The 18,920-nt window shown below is 39.7% G+C and overlaps 2 protein-coding genes across 2 annotated transcripts; one reads left to right on the top strand and one right to left on the bottom strand.

Annotated features, from left to right (window-relative positions):
* Window positions 1-73: 73 nt before the first annotated feature.
* LOC103719111 (Translation elongation factor EF1B/ribosomal protein S6 family protein) lies at window positions 74-5,238 on the bottom strand. The gene is made up of 2 exons (XM_008808190.6): window positions 4,824-5,238; window positions 74-541 (listed from the first exon to the last, which is right to left on the bottom strand). The coding sequence occupies exons 1-2, from the start codon at window positions 5,202-5,204 to the stop codon at window positions 302-304; spliced, it is 621 nt and encodes a 206-aa protein (XP_008806412.1). The 5' UTR covers window positions 5,205-5,238; the 3' UTR covers window positions 74-301.
* A 1,855-nt stretch (window positions 5,239-7,093) lies between these two features.
* Window positions 7,094-18,462, top strand: LOC103719122 (PP2A regulatory subunit TAP46). Its single transcript, XM_008808206.4, has 9 exons — window positions 7,094-7,418; window positions 7,577-7,699; window positions 9,070-9,156; window positions 9,913-10,017; window positions 11,737-11,898; window positions 13,747-13,782; window positions 13,900-13,971; window positions 15,057-15,337; window positions 18,024-18,462. The coding sequence occupies exons 1-9, from the start codon at window positions 7,323-7,325 to the stop codon at window positions 18,256-18,258; spliced, it is 1,197 nt and encodes a 398-aa protein (XP_008806428.1). The 5' UTR covers window positions 7,094-7,322; the 3' UTR covers window positions 18,259-18,462.
* The last annotated feature ends 458 nt before the right edge of the window (window positions 18,463-18,920 follow it).

An 18,920-nucleotide genomic window follows, 5' to 3' on the forward strand; every position in this document is an offset into this window, starting at 1 on the left:
CAACTAGCAGCCACCAAACTAGACCTGCAACCTCATTATTACTTGCTAAGCAAAGCACAAGACAACTTTCCAATTGATGGCAATATGAAGTACCAGAACTCAAGCCAATAACACCAATCCACAACTATAGCACAACTGCCTAAGCATGATGGTTCAGATTCCTCATTGAAGAAATCATATAGTCCTAACAAAAGCCGAATATGTACAAATTTTGAAGAGAAGCAGAGAAGGAACAAGGCTTACATCGGTGCAACCTATTAACCTTTTTTTCTTTCCATTTTCCCTCTTGTGAAAAGAGATTCTACAATTTCCGCTTGCGTATCTTGAAGGTTGATGACCGGATGACATCATCATCAGCATTGAGCCGGGACTCCAGTGCAGCCATGGATTCTGGTTTGGTGAAATAAGTGAAGAGAAGGTATATGCCATCCAAGTATGTGTTGCTCTCTCCTGCCTTGTTCCTTTTCTTTATGCTGTATGCAAGTGGGATCACTCCGCGGTTAAAGACCTCCACGTACATGCCACCCCCTGCAACAAGCAACTGCAACATATACCACCGAAAAAACAAATTGACATGACTGAGCCACTTACAAAATTGATTCATATTGCGCATCAAGAATGGTGAGGTAAAGGCCGAATAAATTATTACAACAAATAAATTTAATAATGTTATACTGCCAATCACAAAGTTAGCAGGATTTATAGGAAAAAGCATCAGGAAATTCCAAGACTATTTAGTTCCAACTATAAAATCTCATAATCTGATGGCAAGGTTTGGAGAATGCTCTCTTTGGGCTCAGTGAGCATAATGGCAAAGACATGCATGATTGAACATTTAAGATTTACTCATAACTATATCAGCTGTCAAATGAAGTCAGTCAGGCAAACACCACCAAACAATCTATTGCAACACACAGCTATTGATATTCCAAAAGCAACCAGCGAAACATGGAGAATGATAATTTGGAAACAACTCAAACTCGCTGGAACCTTCATTCTGAACTGCATCCAAAATACTATGGTGTTGTTACCAAGGTTTTAAGTGCCAGTTTTGGAACCTGTACTAGTAATCCAATCAGTGCACTGTAGGTACACTACAGTTTTTGGTATCGACGCTCAGTACAATGGGCATACTGGATATCATGCCCCTGCTGGTACAGATTGGTGTGGCTTGATACCCAAACCCATGGTTGTTAGCTTCTGTTCAGCATACAGAGACCTTTCCTTTGGTTAACAGTTTTTGCCAAGTTCATTCCTTCAGATTTCATAGTGACATCAAGCTACCTTGTTTACCAAGCTAACCAAAAGAAGCACCACATTTCTGAGGTCAACTAAACCACCACAAAATGAAGTCTTTGTGCAACAATAAACTCTCCCTCAAACAGGATAACATAATAGGAGTTGTTGCAAATGCTGCTCGCCAAATGTACAGCCAACCATCTTGTAAATGCATAATGGGTTGTATTTAATACCTGCTGTCAGCACGTAATGTCCTTACAAATCTTTCATTTTCTACATCAAAGTGTGATTTGCCCTCCATTTGCACAAAATTGCTTGTCGTGCGAGGCTCACAAATTGGTAAGCTATAGCTGCTAAAGAAAAAATTAATTGGATTAATCTGAGGATTGAAGTGGCACACTCAGGCACGTGAGGCTGAGGTTTTAATGAATATTTTTATTGATAGGTGCAATTAATCTCCTTGAACAGCATAAGCAAAATTCCTTGGACATGCACATGAGGGAGAAACTAAACACCTACGTCATAACATGTTGAATAAATCTTTGCTTAAATCTAGCATCAGAGAAATACTAACACATGATAATCCTTGGTAGGAGAAAGGATGTGTTCAGAGAACCTAATGTCTTATCTCTAGTATTCTTTTAGAGAAAAGAAAGGGCCTAAAGCCAAACTAGAGGGGCACAACAGGCTAGACTTCGCAAGGATGTTCAATTAATAAAATGGAAAATTAGAAAGATATCTTAATGATGAGTGGATGGACTCTGTTCAATATGTTAAGGGGAAAAGCTTCCAGGGTGGAGTATCTGTAATTAATTCATTTCTTTCCAAAATTCCAAACATGTTCGGCGACAAGTTAATGATTGTTCATGTATGCTCACTGTAATATGTGCATCACTACGGTCTTGCATACAGTTTCTTGACTGTGAACATTTCAATCCAATGCTCTACTAATTTTCATGTTAAATAAATCTTCAATATGTCTGCTTCCTAATTCCTTAATGTCCCTTCTTTTCGCCAAAATGAATTACCTTTCTTTTGATACATGTGATCCATACTCTCATTGACTCGCTCTATGCTCTATATTCTGAGTACCCTTGCAGACTGCCCTATAAACTAGAACTTATAATTTAGATCTCTAAGACCCACCAAACTTATCCTTGCTTGCTTGATTCCTTAATCTCCCTATCTTTCACAGAGACTGAATTACTATTTCAACTTTTCCAAATTTCTAGGTTCTAGACTTTTAGTGTAGTGGCCTAGGATCTCACTTAAAAAGGCTAGCTGAAAGATGTTATTTGGATTCCTTGGCCCCGTATAAGTACCCAAGATCTACGCACACCTGAGACCAAACACACGCCTGCAGTCCTCGCATATAGACACACTTTCATCTTCTCAGTAAATTTAGTAGAATTATACAAACCAAGCCTTGTAACTGTTTATTTTGAGTCACACTCAAAATTCAAGAAGTATTTGTCAATCATCTTTAGGGTCCCAGAACCTATGTAGTGCAATGTCATCTTACCATCTTACCCATTGAAAATGACTCCCTTCTTGCCAGTGCTTTGCCAGACATTTCGCGTCACATCGTGGACGTACATAATTGGAGATTGATCTCCTACTCCTTCACCTCGAAAACCTTCTCTCCAGCTCAAGATCACGCTATCACGTCACTCTTTTTTCCATACTAACTAATAGGCTTAGGCTGGCGGTAGTTAATTGGCAGGATGCCGGAACACTCCAGAAACCTTCGAAGAGGAGCTATTAAAGCTCTTAAGCCGAGGAGCGGAGTTTCAACTCGAAAGCCGGCCCGAAGCAGAGTGAACTATCTAAAAAGCTCAGGACAGGAGCTATTACGTTTGAGAGCTTCCCCCTCGTGGAAGGGTGCTTCTTCTCTCAGAGATTCCCTCTTTTTGCTCAGGCTTTCCTATGGAGATCTAGGGTTTTCCATCAGTGAGAGTGAACCGAGCTGGGCATAAGAGACAAGAAATTAGGGTCCAATCAGTCAAGACGAGCAGATAGAGCAAGTGAGACTGAGCGTAAGTGTTCAGGTGTTGGTGCTATGACCCAAAAGGTGGAAGATCCTCCCCTGGTTCTAACCACCCTGAATGAAGAGTGGGCGAACAAGCTTTGGCAAGTAAGCGCGGAATGGACAAGGGGCGAAGAGCAAAGAGACCATTCTCAACAGGAATGCGGGAAAAGCTTCTTCTCGCCCTAGAGTCCCGAGCTGCCTTAAGCCCGTAAGCGACTTCCTTAAACCCGTAAGCCAGTTTCTTCTTTTCGTCTTTTCAAAAATCTCCCCCGTAGCCTACCTAAATGGTCGAGCTTGGCTCCTTCCCTCTTCTGTTGGTCATCCATATTATCAACTTTCTATTGCAGGCGTGTTGAGGGTTCAGTCAGTACCCAACTGCCGAGACATTCATCCCATTCAGGCGCAGGACAGCCTCCAGGTTCTCGTTGCATTGCTTGAGAAAGGTAAGCTCTCTTGTTCGAAAAAAAAACTCGATCTCAGTGTCCACCTGAGTGTCAACACTTCTTAGTTTAAGGCGGGACTCCCCTTTTGGAGCGGAGATTCCACATGCAATGTCGGTGACTTGGAGAATTCGGGAAAGCCTCTTCTTTCTGGTCTACATCAAGTGCATTGAATGCCCCACAATCAGAATCAAAGAGGATGGGTCAAGGGGAGGTTCGGGACGAAACCAGAGTGGATTCGCGGTAAAGCGGAGCCTCTGGGGGTATGGCGGCTTGTGTTGTGTCGTCATTTCAGATTCCCAACCGATTTCGGCACTAGTTAAATGGGGTTAATCATCCAGATCTTGAATCAACTAGTAGATCATCAACATAGGGGTCCAATTCATTCTACAGATGAGTTGGGAGCTGAGACCATGAAATGCTTGGCGAACTCGAGACAACCCCTCTTAGAAGTCGACACTTTTCTGAGTGGATATTGTCACACCCAGTTTGTCTAACAACTGCGAGTATGCCTGAGCCACCTTACCTTCTGTTATGACTATGTCGTCGCCCATAGTGGCATAGTTGCAGAACGGCTCTTTCTGGTCAGGATAAACCTTATATGCGGCAAGCCACACCAAGAAATGGTGTGATAGAGCAAATAGGATAAACCAAGAAAGAGGTTGATCCACTTCATTCGCCTGGCGAATGATCTTCGCTTTGCGGGAACAACAAAAACCACCATCTCGCTCTTTCCTTTCTTCGGTGCTACCTTTTTCTTTCCAAGGGATGGGGTTGGGGTGTATAAAAACCTATTTTTTGAGTATCCCAAAAACCCTGATCAAGATCAAATTAACAAACAGTTCAACTGCGTCTGTAATTCTATCACTAACTCATGGCCTCGCTTAACGCCTTCAAAAAATAAATGCCACGAAAACACTTAGCAACGCAAAATTAACTGGAAATATACCGACACTGCAAACAGAACAAACAGCAAAGAAAAAAACATTCGCATAGGGTAATACTAGAATGAGTTTGCAGAAGAGGCCAGGGGAAAATATAATTAAAAAAAAATAAAGAATTTTCTTCTTCTGAAATTATTATAAGATCAATAGAGAAGATACATGAGTGATTACCTCCTCGTATCTCTGGATGAGGGCGAGGCGCTCGTCCTCGGTCATATCAGGCCGGAGCACAGCCATGGTCTCGTACTGGCGAAGGCCCGGCGGGCACTGCGGTTCCTCCTTGTCTTCCAGCGCCATGGCAGCGGCGGCAGCCGAGGGGCCGGAGGGTCCATCCCTCTCCTCATCTCCCCCTTCCTCGAAGAAAGAGCCCGAGAAATCTAGGGTTTGGGCTCGGATGGGGAGCGGCCGCGGGGGGGTCCGGCCACCCAGACGGGGCCGGAGGTATCCAATGCCGTAGGTTAAAGAGAGGGAATGGAACCCTAGGGACGAAGGGCGGAGGGCAGCGGGAGAGGAGGCGAGGGCGAGGGCGAGAGTGGAAGTTAAAGAAGCCATGGATAATTCGCGAGAGAGAGGCGGGAGTGAGAGTTAAGGAGCAGATAAGGGTGGGACAACCGGACAAGGGGAAGCTTGTTACGCTGCTCCGCGGGGTACCATAATTTCATCTAACGAGTTCCTGGGAGGGTGGATCAGATAGACGGCTGTGATCCGCACATGGCACAGGTGTGAACCTTTATCTACCAAGCGGCATCGGAGTACATTGATTTGGAGCAAAAATAAATTCATTATTCCACCAAGCAATATTGCCTGGAGCAAAAATAATTAATAAAAATTTATCTAATTTATTTATAATTTTTTTTGGAGATGCATAATGAAATTTACGTGGTCCAACCAATGCCCTGGTCCAGTCTAATAAAAAGAAATTCGCTTAAACCACCTTGACCTACACTATCGATGCTAACCCTGCACTGCTCCTTCTACACATCTTATCGTATTAATAAAATTAAAATATAAATTTTATTTTTTAGTAGGTTTATCAGAGGTTTCATTTTTGAGAGTCGGCGATAGCATACATGGCCAAAGTTTTCATTACATATAGAGAGAGAAGATAGAGATATAAAGATAAATATTTTTTTTCTTCGGCTCGAAAATTAAAAAAAAAAAAAAAACAAAGTGATGCTATAAGTTTAGGTGAAACCCTACATTTCTTTCTAGATTGCTCGGCAAGAGAGGGTTAATATTGTAGTTTTGTGGTTCCAGCATTGTAGGGCAAAGGGGGCTTTTATTAAGAGAAACGACTGCATTGAAGGAGACCATAAAAAAAAACACTGTCCTGATTAAATAATAATAAATAATGTTGCATACATGTGGGTCTTGAAAGCCATGTCACTGGGTGTGTGACGGTAGATTTTATCCATGTATCAATAAATGAAGCATTTTTCATATATTGAGTGGGTTGCCCCTCTCTTAAAATGATTGTGTGGTCATCATCTTCATTGGTCTTTCATATTCTTTTCATGGGAGAATTATCACGCCCTGGATTCAATACTCAGGTTGGCTATATGACACAACCGCATATTTTCTATGATAAAGCCCTAAAAAATATGTAAGGCCTAAAGAATCTTTTGGAGAATTTAAAATCTCAAATTTATACTATGATTATGTATGTTGAGTGAATAGACTCAGCGCAATGACAAGCTCGATGACAAAATGACATATTTCAACATATTACTACATCTTTAGTCTCCCCACTTGACACATATTTCGATAAGTTATTTTACCGTTGATGCAGCTAGACCCAACCAATTGCATATGCTGGGCTAGGCGATTTTGAAACTGACTGTTTTGCCATCTTGAATCGATGTGCTATGTAGGTAAGGTTAGAAAGAGGCTCAAGCCGGCCTAACTTCAAATTGGACTACAGGCTAAGCCTGAAAGAATTCAGACCGTATTTAGGCTAAATATAAAGCTCATTTATTTTTCAGACCATATTTGAATATGTCATCAACCCAGCCCAAGCCCAAGCCCGAACAAGGTTCGAAATGGGGTCCAAATTCAAGCCCAGACTAATTTATTTTTATATGTTGTTATTTGGAAAGAATGATAATGAAGTAAAGAACAAATTAAAATGAGTTTAGCTGAAAATGATATATCATGTAGTATTTACTTATAGAGAAAGCATAGTTTTTGGCTTGCTCATTTATTTGTGAAGCAACAGTATGAAACTTAAACTTCAATAAAGTTCGGGCTAAATCTATTTTTGGCCCAAATGGGATCGAATCAGGTTTGGCTCCGGCCCAATTGACTTTGAATCGGGCTCAGCCTCGGGCTTGAGCCAGACCAGACTCAAGCCTGGAATATCCAAATATTGTTGGACCACGACCCGGCCCACTTTTGGCCTCTTCCCCTCGCCTCTTTCTAGTGCTTTCCGCTGCTTCCTCGTCGGACTACCGGGCTTATTATTGTTATTGTCAGGATTCTGTTTCTCTTCGTCATTGTTTATTTCGTCCTAACAACAGCGATCTCTCGTCCCCAGGTCGCGCCTTGATCCTGTGATCCATTCCCTCGGCGTCTTCGTCTCGCATCATTATCGTTATTGCTCGGCGCCAAATCGTCTTGGAGATTGGTTTCTAGGGATTCCTTCGATCGGAATCACGTTCTTGATCCGATCCAATGGGGGAATGGAAGATGGAGGAGATGCCGCTCCCTGCGCTCTTCGAGCAGGCAAGGAAGATTCACTCTATGGCATCCGAATCCTCCGCTGATCAGGTTCTCCTTTTTTCTTTTCCCTAGTGTCGCACTGACATGACTGTCTTTCTCGGATTTTCTTGGATTTCTTGGCACTCTGATTATTGTTATTGTTGGCCTGAGATGTAGTAGTTGCTGTTATTTTCTTGTTTTTTTTTTTCGTGAATTTTTATTTCTAGGAGACATTGAGGAAGGGAATCGAGGCCCTGCGCCGCTGCTATGAGATGGTAAGCAAGCTGGGATTGTTTTCCTCGAATGAGACGAAGGACGATGTCAGCACTGCAAATCTGAAATATCTCTTGGTGAGTTTTATATCTGCGATGATTGATTAAACGTTTAATTTTTTTAATCAAGTGATGTTGATGGTGGGAATTGATCACGGATTGTATATTTCTTGGGAATCTTTTCATGGGTTTCGAGTGAAAAAAGAACATGCCCTTAATTTGCTTCCATGATTCAATTTATAATTCGAGAAAATGCTGAAAAAAAAAACTTGCTTGTTTGGAATTGATTTGCACCCATGAAGTCATTGTGTCTTTACTTGCTAGCTGTAGTAATTTGGATCCTATTGGAAGGTTTATCAAAATTTATAAGTACATGCAACCTAGATTTATACGTATGCATGCATGCATGCATGTACGTATGTATGAACTGTATTGCATTTTGAAATTTACAAGATGTCAACGATGAACTTGCTTATGTACAAAAAAGTTAACTGCAACAAACTTCAGAAGCTACATTGCATTGGAGAAAAATGTGATTTGCAGCATGTGTACAGAAAAAGAGGATCTAACTAAAGGCATATAGTTAATAGCAAACGTTTTTGATGTATTTGGAGTTCATGGATATGATGAATGGATTTGGCTTACACTTTGTATGTTCTTACTGAATTACATTATACACCTGGTACAATTGATGCAGCTATGCAGAAGAGCAATATCTTCTCTGGGCTACAATATTCATTAAAGACCACAAGTTGCTTAATGTTAAAGGTGGAGTAGTGATGAGACGTCATCAATGATACATATATGCCTCTATGAATCCTATTAAGAGAGATGCCCTTATTCTGTTGGAAGGTCTAGGACCAAAATATTAATTGGAGCACATATTCTTGCATTCTCTTGTCCAAGTGGTTAAACGTTGAATTAAGTGCATGTTGATTTGTGGACTCACGTTAACTATTACATTCATAATCTTGTTATGGGAGGTGATTTTTGAAATATAATTCAATGAATGCTCAAAGGTAATTTATCCTAGAAATACTTGCAGTTATGAATATATGTTTCCTAAGTTAATGGCATGCCTTTTGCTCATGTTACTGTGATGCTGTTGAAGTGGATCTTAAACCTTCTTGTTAAGTACAGGGTTAGAAGTATTTCTTGTCATATTGCTTGACTCCTTGTGGAAGAATTTTCTCTCTTGCAGCTTTCTTTATTTAAATTTACTTTTATCCTCAAAAGTCTGAAATTTGAGAAGTTATAATCACAAGAGTCCAGTTCTTGGACATCAAGGGTGTATTAACTGAAGCTAATGACATCATCAAGCTATGACTCAATATTTACAACATAGGGAATGAGCTAAATTATATACTCTTTTCTTCCTTAATAGTTTTTGTTTACAGAAGTTTGCGCAACAACGATTTAATGACTTCATATTTTTTTGGTATTTTCAGGTTCCATTTTATCTCGGAGAATTGACAGAAAAAGTTGCGCAAGATGATAGGATACAGGTTCCCAAGATATCACAGGACCAATTGAAGGTTAGTTTCTATTCCATATATGAAGTTTACATGTATGCTTTTGTTGGCAAACAACAGTTGCCAACATCTATTGCTTTTTCATCATTTTCAAGTCTATTTTGTTTAGCTATATTTCTTATGGGTCAGGATTTTTTTTTTAGCCCTTCACAAGCCAGGCCTCAATCTTCTGAGCCCAGCAAAAAGCAGGCCTGGCTTGGGATTAGCATTTTTTAACCCTAAACCAACTCGATTTTCCATAATCCCTGTTCTCCCTTCCCTCTCCTTTGCTCACACCAAGGCTATCCCTATCCGCCACTCCTCTTCCTCGTCCATTCTCTTTCTCCTTCTACTTCCCTTACTCCGCCCGCACCTCCCACCCCCTCTCCCAATTGACCTCCACCTTTTCCTCCTCTCTCTTGCGCACACTTGATCACTCACCCCACAAACTCCTAGCCAGCTGTCAGGACCGCCTTCCTCCCTTTCTCCCTCTCTGTCTCTCCTCGGTCAGGTTGAGTAGGGCCTAGTTGGGGTTGTTGGTTTGGTCGGTCCTGATCCAATTTATCTTAGATCAGTCGGGCCGGGCCGGGCCTTAATAATATATAGGGGGCCAATCTCAGTCTTCAGCTTTTGGGCCCAATGTTGGGCCAGGCTTGGGCCAAAAAATCTGTTTTGATAGTAGATTTTGGCCTTGCTTGGACCCAGCCTGGCCTAGCAGATGCTCAGGTCTATATCGATGATTTTTCTTGTTTTCTTCATCATTATGAGTATATATTTCAGGAGTTCATTTCAATTTGTGAGGCATTAGAGCTTGTACCTGATGATGAGTTAGAGACATCTGGGCAAGAAGGGGCAGATACTTTTGCAGCTCGACGGTCAAAAAAGGTTTTTCTTCTATTACCATAGTTTTGTAGAAATTTACATATGTTATTGTTGCAACTTGAAGGTTCTCTATCTCCTAGTCTATCATTTTCTGACTTCTTCCAAGGTTTATACAGATACATATGTTATCGCAAAAGGTTAACAAGTTTCCGCTGCCCTTAGTTTTGTCACCTTAGTTGTCAACATTCGCATTTTATTAGTTAAGTGTTTAATCTAAGCATGTCTTATATATAAATGACCTACTTTTATTATATGAATTATTTATTTATTTTTTGATCTTTTCATGTATGTTCAACTCTTTGGGCATTGCCTTCAAGTTAAAAATTAATGCTTTGTGTAGTAGCAGATTCCACCTCTATGCATCGTAAAAATATATGATTGATCTGTAGTCTTATCTCCCTCTAAAGCTACTCTCTGCTATGTAGTTGGCTTTGCCTCAGAAAAATCCATTATATTGGAACTTGGGACTATTTCATGGACTATTTTGTGACTGTGAGAATAGCTTAAGCAAGACTCGAGAAATTACCCAATTTGTATACATGCTAAGGATTGTCATTCTTTAGCATAGGCATCCTAACATAAGAAACTCCATAATAACAACTCAGAAGTTAAGAATCCACTGCTGTGATGTTGGATTAGATAAAATGAGAATATGCAGTTTCATTTCAACTTCATGTCCTGCATGACACATATATTTGCAGGGAAGATTTTTTCACATTGTTGCTGTTGGTCATTTTGATAGCCTGGGGGGCCAATTTCCACTAATAAAATCGCCACCAAAACTTCCAGCTCTTGCTAACTCCAATAGCTGAAAAAGTAACAAGTACCCCCAAATCTGCAGTCTATAATCTGCCTCAAACCCTGCAAGCCAATCAGCTGGCTGATTACTTTCCTTGTAAGCATGAGTAGCTTGGAAAGATAGGAAGCTGTGCACCAGGAACAAATGTATAAGGGCGGCAGACTGGGTGTGTCTCTATGTTTTGATCCAAGTGATGGCTGTCATTGAATCACCCTCTAGCCAAACTCATTTGGTCTGGACTCTGGAACTTCTCTTTAGCAACCACAAGCCTTCCTACATGGAACAAAACTTGGCATAGGGCACAGAACAAGGTTGGAGTTTTCCTTGATTCCACATAAGATATAAGGTATTTAACAGCCTTAGATATTTGGTTGTTGCTGTGCTGGTGACACCCTAGGTTTATAACAGCATTAAATGTTTGGTTGTTGCTATGCTGGTGACACTCTAAGGTTTATAACGGCCTTAAATGTTTGGCTGTTGCTATGCTGGTGTAGATCATCATGTGCATGCTTACAGTGCGTGATGCTTACTTTTCTGGTTGGTTAGTGTAGCGACCCGAATCAGGGAGCTACTTGTATGCTGCTGTTGGGTGTATGATCAGGTAAAATGTTACAAGACTATGGTGGATTATCTTTTAATGCATTTTTGTAAAACATTTTAAGACCTGCTTGTTCATCTTTCTCAAAAAAAGAGACTTGTTTGTTTTCTTGATCACTCGATGATCAGATAACTTTTAGCCTCTATAAACAAATGAGACTCATGATGCAGAAATGGAAATAGTTCATGGTTATTCTAGACGAGAAGTTTACATGCAACTTGTAGCAATGTCACTTTGGACTTTGGAGTATACATTAGTGTTAATATAACTATTACTCTATCCTGATTGTGCGCAATTTCTTTCACTTTGATTCAACCGGGGCTAGATTGCTAGGTTCAAATGGCAGAGAGCTGCAGAAGCAAAGCTGCAAGAATTTAAAGAAAGAAAGGAGAGACGTGGACGGTCATTGAGGGCAACAGCTCTGTCCACACCTGTTGAAGCTGGGGAGGAGGATGCACATGATGACAATGGAGAAGAAGAAAGAGAGGTTAGCTTCCATGTTTTGAGAAGAGAAGCTCCAATTGTACATAAACTTATCTGATCAGATACAAACTACTGAGGTGTCATTTGTTATTTGAAGAATCAGATCTGAGCTTTAAATCAACTTCTCTGGAATATTTTGCTTTTTGTATTGTTATCTACCTTTTCCCATTTTTAGTTATTAAACTTGATGTGCCTTCAGTTGTCTTGTAGTAAAGCACTTTCAATCATTTAGATCCCCTAATTCTCTTTTTTCTTTTTCTCAGGTTGTTCCATAATTTTGATGCCATATTGATGTTACTATGTTAAGTTTGTTTTATAACCTTGAGGATTTCTGCTTACTGATCACCTTTGATCTCTTATAAAGCATGCATTTGTTCACTTGTTTTTATTATACCTGATTTTGGCTTGTCAGCTAATGCATTATTTAATGAGATTAATTTCATTTTGTTTGGCTCCTTGTACACAATCAGCACTAGCTAGCTGCATATTTTCCTCATGTTTGAATAGGTTAGCATGTAGTGCTTTGTAAAGTAGCCACACTGATAACTGGCTAGACTATTTGATGTCAGATATATTTAGATAGAAGTTTGTATCTTTCCAAGGACCAGTGAAAAATTTCTGTTGTATCCATAAAAGATACTAGTGCTGCTTATTTTTTAAGTGGGATCTCTTCTTTGCCTTAATATCAAAGAATCTTCACTTGTGTAATCGACCATGCTAGTGCCAAATTTGCTCCGATGCTCCATATCTCTGATATTGATGTGATTTAGAAAATAATCATCTTGAAGTCTACCATACACCTGCTCATCTTACGATGCTAAAATCTGTATTCAGTGAGTTCATCTTCCAGCTTGAGTAATAGCTATTTTCAGAGGCAACCTTCATCTTTTCAGTCAAATGAGCTAATTTAGCTTTTAACTTGTTGTTGCTAAGGTTTGATGAACAGCCTTTATTTCCTGGTGCACTATCATACATTGACTGTAGTTGGAGCCAGAATCATTTATCTACTATGCCATGCCCAATTAAAATCTTTATAGACACAATGGGAATCTTTCTAGACACTATGGTCCTCCCAAGCACCTGCTTCCTATGCAGTAATGTTCCTTTATTTCGACAATTTATTTTAGTTTTTTATTCTTTTTTCTGCTTTTTCTTTATTAATCTTGTATCAATTCTTATTACAAGTGAAGTATGTTATCTGAGCTCTTGCACCTAGATTGAAGAATCCCTGCTGGCATGTATTAGCCATTCAGACATGCATCAAACGCTTCCCATGCTTATTGAATTTTTTTGATTGTAGATTTCTTCAATTTCCAAGGAAGCATCAAATTTTGTAGCATATACTTTTCACTGGACACATCAAAGCGGACACAATTATTGGAATCTTTGGAATCGAAAGTTAGACGATGAATTACTTTGTACATTAGTTAACACTTAATAACTAAGAAGCACTTTATCAAATTTAAGATAGAAGATAAAATACCTAATTGCATATTAGTTCTACAATATTGAAAAATTAATAGAAGATGTGATTAAGATTAACATATCCATTTCTTATGTCACCTAAGATTTGTTTTTTTCTCTTCCCTCTATCGCCTAATAGGACACGCAGATACATGTTGAAATTTGATTATTTGTCTGTGATAGCTAGATTTCAAGCATTTAAGAATATGAGCATCCTATCTGTTGTTTTGTTTTGATTTGAGTATTTTTTCTGTTTAATAATTAAGTTGTACATGCAGATATAATTTTGCAACAATTACACGCATAGTATAGTGCATGTCAAAACATTTTTCATCTATTGCATAAAAATTGTCCATCCTTCTAAATATACATTTTGTTTATGTTTCAGGCATGGCTAACTACAATCTCCTTAGCTCTTTGTAAGGTTGGTTTGGTCAAATTGTTTATTAAACTTGTTAGTTTATAACATATGTTCCATCCTTTTTTCTTTTTTTTTTCCTCTGGGAATAATACATGCTTACATCTGTTTCTTTGCTTACAGGCTTTTGATCTCCTGGACACGCTAAAAAAAGAGGAAGAGATGCTTCTTGCTGTGAAAGAAAAACAATCGAAGGTATTACCATGCAATGGAATTTATTTATTATTTTATTATTATTTTTTGTGGGGGTTTGGGAGAGGCAAGCAGTGCTGCTGAGTGTTGTTTAGACTAGAGATACTCTAATCATAATTGTAGGGGTTGTAACTTCTCAGTTCGAGTCATTTCGATATCCTTAGTAAATGGTTCAAGCTTGACTTGAACCACACCTGACCTGTCACATGTCTATGCCAGCCATTTGACCCATACACTTCAGCATCTCAACCACTTTGACTAGCCCTATTTGATAAGTTTGATATTTGTTCAAGATGTATGATCTCTAGACTTGACTTGACTCAATCAAATTGACCGAATTCATTGACCTTTTCTCACTCATATGCCAACTGCGATTTAAAACGGTAAAAGGAAGAAAAACATGGCATGACTTCAGATTCATAGCATTTACTCTTAACACAAAACCATGATAATTTGAATTGAAAACCAATAGAAGTAATAAAAGGAAATAAAAGAGAGAAAAATTGAAGAATTCTCATGTCTGCATATATTGGAAAGCTAATTTAAACACTATTCTGATGATTTAAGCCTCACTTATACCTTTTCCATCTACTATGCCGCTCCTTTTCGGTTGCTACTCTAAGGACTTAGTTTCTGGTGTGAGTCATGCTTCACACCAGTCACTGATTCACTCAATAACCCTCAGATTTGTCATCTATTCTTCTTATTCCTTGCATCCAGTACTTAACAGCCTAATTTTTATGTCATCTCTTGTGAAATCCTTTTGTTTGAGTCTTTATTGCTAAATTCTCCCATCTTTATTTAAAACTTGGCTACTGTGTATAAATGTCCATACCAAACACCAAACTTGGTGGTTAATTTAAAGGCGCACGGCCATATTGGATTGCCAATTATATTGATAAATTATTATTGGTAAGAGTGCTATGTTATTAGAGAGTATAATACAGTGGTGGTAATATATGTGATTTGGGAAAACAAGTGATTGATTTTGAATGATCAGATTTCTAATGATAGCGGTGTTCTACAAACCAGCGGCTCATTCTTTTTCTTCCTTTGGCTATTGTAACTCTAACCAAACTATGTGGCAGGAAGGGGACAAAGAATTTACTCGTGAGATTCTTGACGAGCGTACAAAAAGAGCTGAAACTTGGCATCGCAATGCTGCAAGTGAAGCACCATTTCTAAAACCTGCAGACCCCATCACATGCGCAACTTTTGCTCAGGATGTTGTTGAAGGGAGAGCAAACATTTCACAAGCACATGAACACAAACACCAGCCTTTGATATTTGGACCTGCAAGTCTTGTGGGTGGAAGATTAATGAGTGAGAGGGAAAGAATGGTAGCACAAGTCTTCCAACCATGGTACAGGTATGCTTCACAGTTCTTCTGAGGCTTAAATATCAAGTATTTTAATCTTAATATTTTTCGATTTTGGGATGAAGCCATCTCAATTTTGGAGTATAAGTTTTTTCAATTTTGGATGATAGATGGCCTCTCATGAAAGATTGTCATGCAATACCACAGAACATAGAAAATGCATACAACTTTAGGCAGTAAAGATGCACATTATTTTGTTGGGAAGAAATTCTTACCTTCACAAAGAGCTGCCATACCTTAGGGTTAAACTGGAATACAAGACAAATGTATCATCTAAGTCGGTGACTGAAAAAGAGTGTCCCAGTGCATGAGACTCCCACCATTATGGGGTTTAGGGTGGGTCAGATGTACGTTGCTTTATCCCTGCATGCAAAGAGATTATTTCCGTGTTTTGGAACCATAACCTTTAGGTCACAATGGAGCAACATTGCTATTGTGCAAAGGCTTACTCTCTATCTCAAGGTAGTGACTATTGACCTAATTTGTCTAATGGACAGTTGTAAAATTTGCACTTGCTGATAATTTGTCTAAAATTTGTGTAGGGTCAAGCGGCAAGTGTTATATGTATATATAGGTATATGTATATATACGCGTATGTTAGAGCTGATCAAAATTCGGGCCGGGCCGGGCCGGGCCTAGGCATAGCCATCGGGCCTAATTTCTGCTGTAGAGCCCGGCCCGACGGCTATGCCCAGGCCCGGCCCGGCCCGGCCCGGCCCGACGGCTATGCCCGGGCCCGGCCCGGCCCGGCCCGACTGTCGAGCTTAAATTTTTGTCCAGACCTGATCCGACTTTATAAATCTGGTTCTAGGCCCGTCTAGCCTGGCCCGACCCGATAGGCCCGACCCGATAGGCCCGACCCGACAGGCCCGATTTTTTCTTTGTTTGAAATCTGGAAATGGGCCAGAATGGCCCGACCAGGCCCGGCCCGATTTTTTTGGTCGGGCCGCTTTTCTTGCCCAGGCCCGACCCATGGGCCTTTTTTTAATGCCCAAGCCCGAAAAATTTCGAGCCGGGCTGGGCGGGCCAGAAGGCCCGTGATCAGCTCTAGTGTATGTATATGTATGTGTATGTATATATATATACACATGTATGTGTATGTATATGTATATGGATACATTGATATACATGTATATGTATATAAGTGTATGTATATGTATGCATTATGTATGTGTATATATATGTATATGGATACATTGATATATATGTATATGTATATAAGTATATATGTACGTATATGTATATATATGTGTGTGTATGTATGTATGTATGTATATGTGTGCGTGCGCGTGTGCGCATGCATGTCCCCGCATGTGTGTTCACCATACAGAATTACCAACATGCTCAAATTAACTTATATGTAACATCAACTTCAGCCAAAATTGCCAAAGCCGCATAGAAAGAACATATATAACACAAAATACTCTAAAGCATTGTGTGATAACCTTTCTTGGCTTATATTTCTTTTATTTTTTTATTTTCTTTGGCTGAAATTTTGAAACTTAGAGCGGAACTTTCAAAATAAGGCTGTCACTAATACCCCCAGAGCTAGACATTAGTTGAGCCATGCGGTCTTTGAATGCATAATTTGAAAGCTAGACCCATGAAATTTCTCAGGCCGGTAAATGAGTCTACTGGAACTTTACCCATCCTGGCCAATTATATGTTACTTTAGGTATGAATTTTGACGTCCATAAACCCAATTTGACCCAAACCCTGAATGATGGTTTATCCGGTATATGATGTACTTATCTCTCTCATGTTAGAACATATCATTTATAGCCTGAGGCTTTCTCCTTAGTGAACAGCTTTTGAGGGCATGAATGAAATTGAACTAACAAATTATAGCATCCACTAGAGAGCCGAGCTCTGTCTGATCCATAACCCAATCCAACCAAACCCAACCTACCTGACCCAATCTCCACTCGGTCCTACTTGATGCTGATCGGCCCAACTCTTGGATGGATAGGGTTTGCATTAAATAAGATCCGAATGCCCAATGTGTTTAGGTTGGAGTTAGGGCTTTGCAGACTTTGACTGTAATGTGATAGCACCCTTATTCTAAAGTTTTTTTCGAAGCTTCTGAAACGAGCAAAAATTCACGGACTTGGCTGAAATTGAAGCCGAAGCTGAGTTTCCAGACCTTATTCTACAGAGCATTTGCTTCTAATATCCCTTTTATATACATTGTGCATGCATGCATTGAATGCATTTTTTATTGTACAATTTTTTTTATTCTACAAGATATTTGGAGATATGTTGGTATAGAACTTTTTTTTTGAGAAATAAGATGGGAATGGTACTAGGGTTCTAACCCTGAAACTCTATTTTTCAAGCTATTATAATAAGGTTGCCAGCCCATGGGCTCAAGTTGTGTTATTGCACTACAAATCCAGACATGATTTCGACCGCATTTGGTTTCTAAGATTGTGTACCAATTTGTTGAAGAAAAGGGGCACAAATTTTAGTCTTACTAGTAGGTTTACAGACCTTTGACAAACCCTGCATCTGTTTTGATCCTCTGCTTTTTCGATGACGCAGGCACTGTTCTTTAATATCATGATTCAAATATTTCTTGCATAGTTTGTTCCTTGTTTCCTTTAAATGCAAATGATGTGCAAGATGTGGATGACTTTGGAGTGTTGGGTGTCCTCACTTTGGGTTTTGGGATTGATAGGTTACCCACCATGAGCATAGAAGAAGCCGGTTTGCGTGAAATGGAGATGATGAAGAAATGGCAAGAATGGAATGCCAAGCTCATGGAGGAAGCAAACTCTTCGTGGTACAGGGATGGTACCAGGTCAGCGGACGAGGACGAGGATGCTGAGGTCGAGAAAGCAAGAGAATTTGCTGATTGGAAAGATGACCATCCTCGTGGAGCAGGCAACAAGAAACTCACCCCCTGTGGGTAAATTTGGTAGTTACGCATCCTTCTTATTACGAACTTCTACTGTGAGCCGATGGTTGTGTAGAGCTGGCGCAATGTCTACTTTTTTCCTCCTTTTATTCCATGTCAAATAAAGAACACGCGTTGTGTATTATTACATGTATTACGTTGAGAAGCAGTGTATACCATATCTGATCTGGTGGAAGACGTGGATTCCGTTGGCCCAAAATTTTACTGCTTCGAAATTTTGACCACGAACTGTCGTGTGGTTCTAACGGTTCTACTGGGGTTCGCTAATCCTGTTGCACTTTCATTAAGTGTGGAGTCCTTTGGAAACCAGAATTAGAGTTTATTGACACCCACAAGTAAACTATTCAAAGACGGTCTGCACTAAATTCGTTTTACCGGAGAAACGAGCCTCTGTGCTATGCATGCCATCTGGGGATCTTGGAAGCACGTTTTGTCAACATTTGGTGTCAAGACTATCTTGGAATTTAAACTTTTAGCAATACCCTCCATAAGATGTAATGATAATTAGAAACTAAATTATGGGGTTAAAAACTAGTGGCTGGTGAAATAGGAACTGTAAGGTCGGATGATCCTGTAGCTGAAGAATAACCCGCGATTTTCGAGGGCATTACATATACACAAGGCTACAGAGACTTCATCAATATGAATGCATTGCAT

The sequence above is a fragment of the Phoenix dactylifera genome, chromosome 9 (assembly GCF_051530095.1).
Source record: "Phoenix dactylifera cultivar Ajwa chromosome 9, Ajwa_hap1_PhDact_Kaust_v1.1, whole genome shotgun sequence".
NCBI lineage: Eukaryota > Viridiplantae > Streptophyta > Magnoliopsida > Arecales > Arecaceae > Phoenix > Phoenix dactylifera.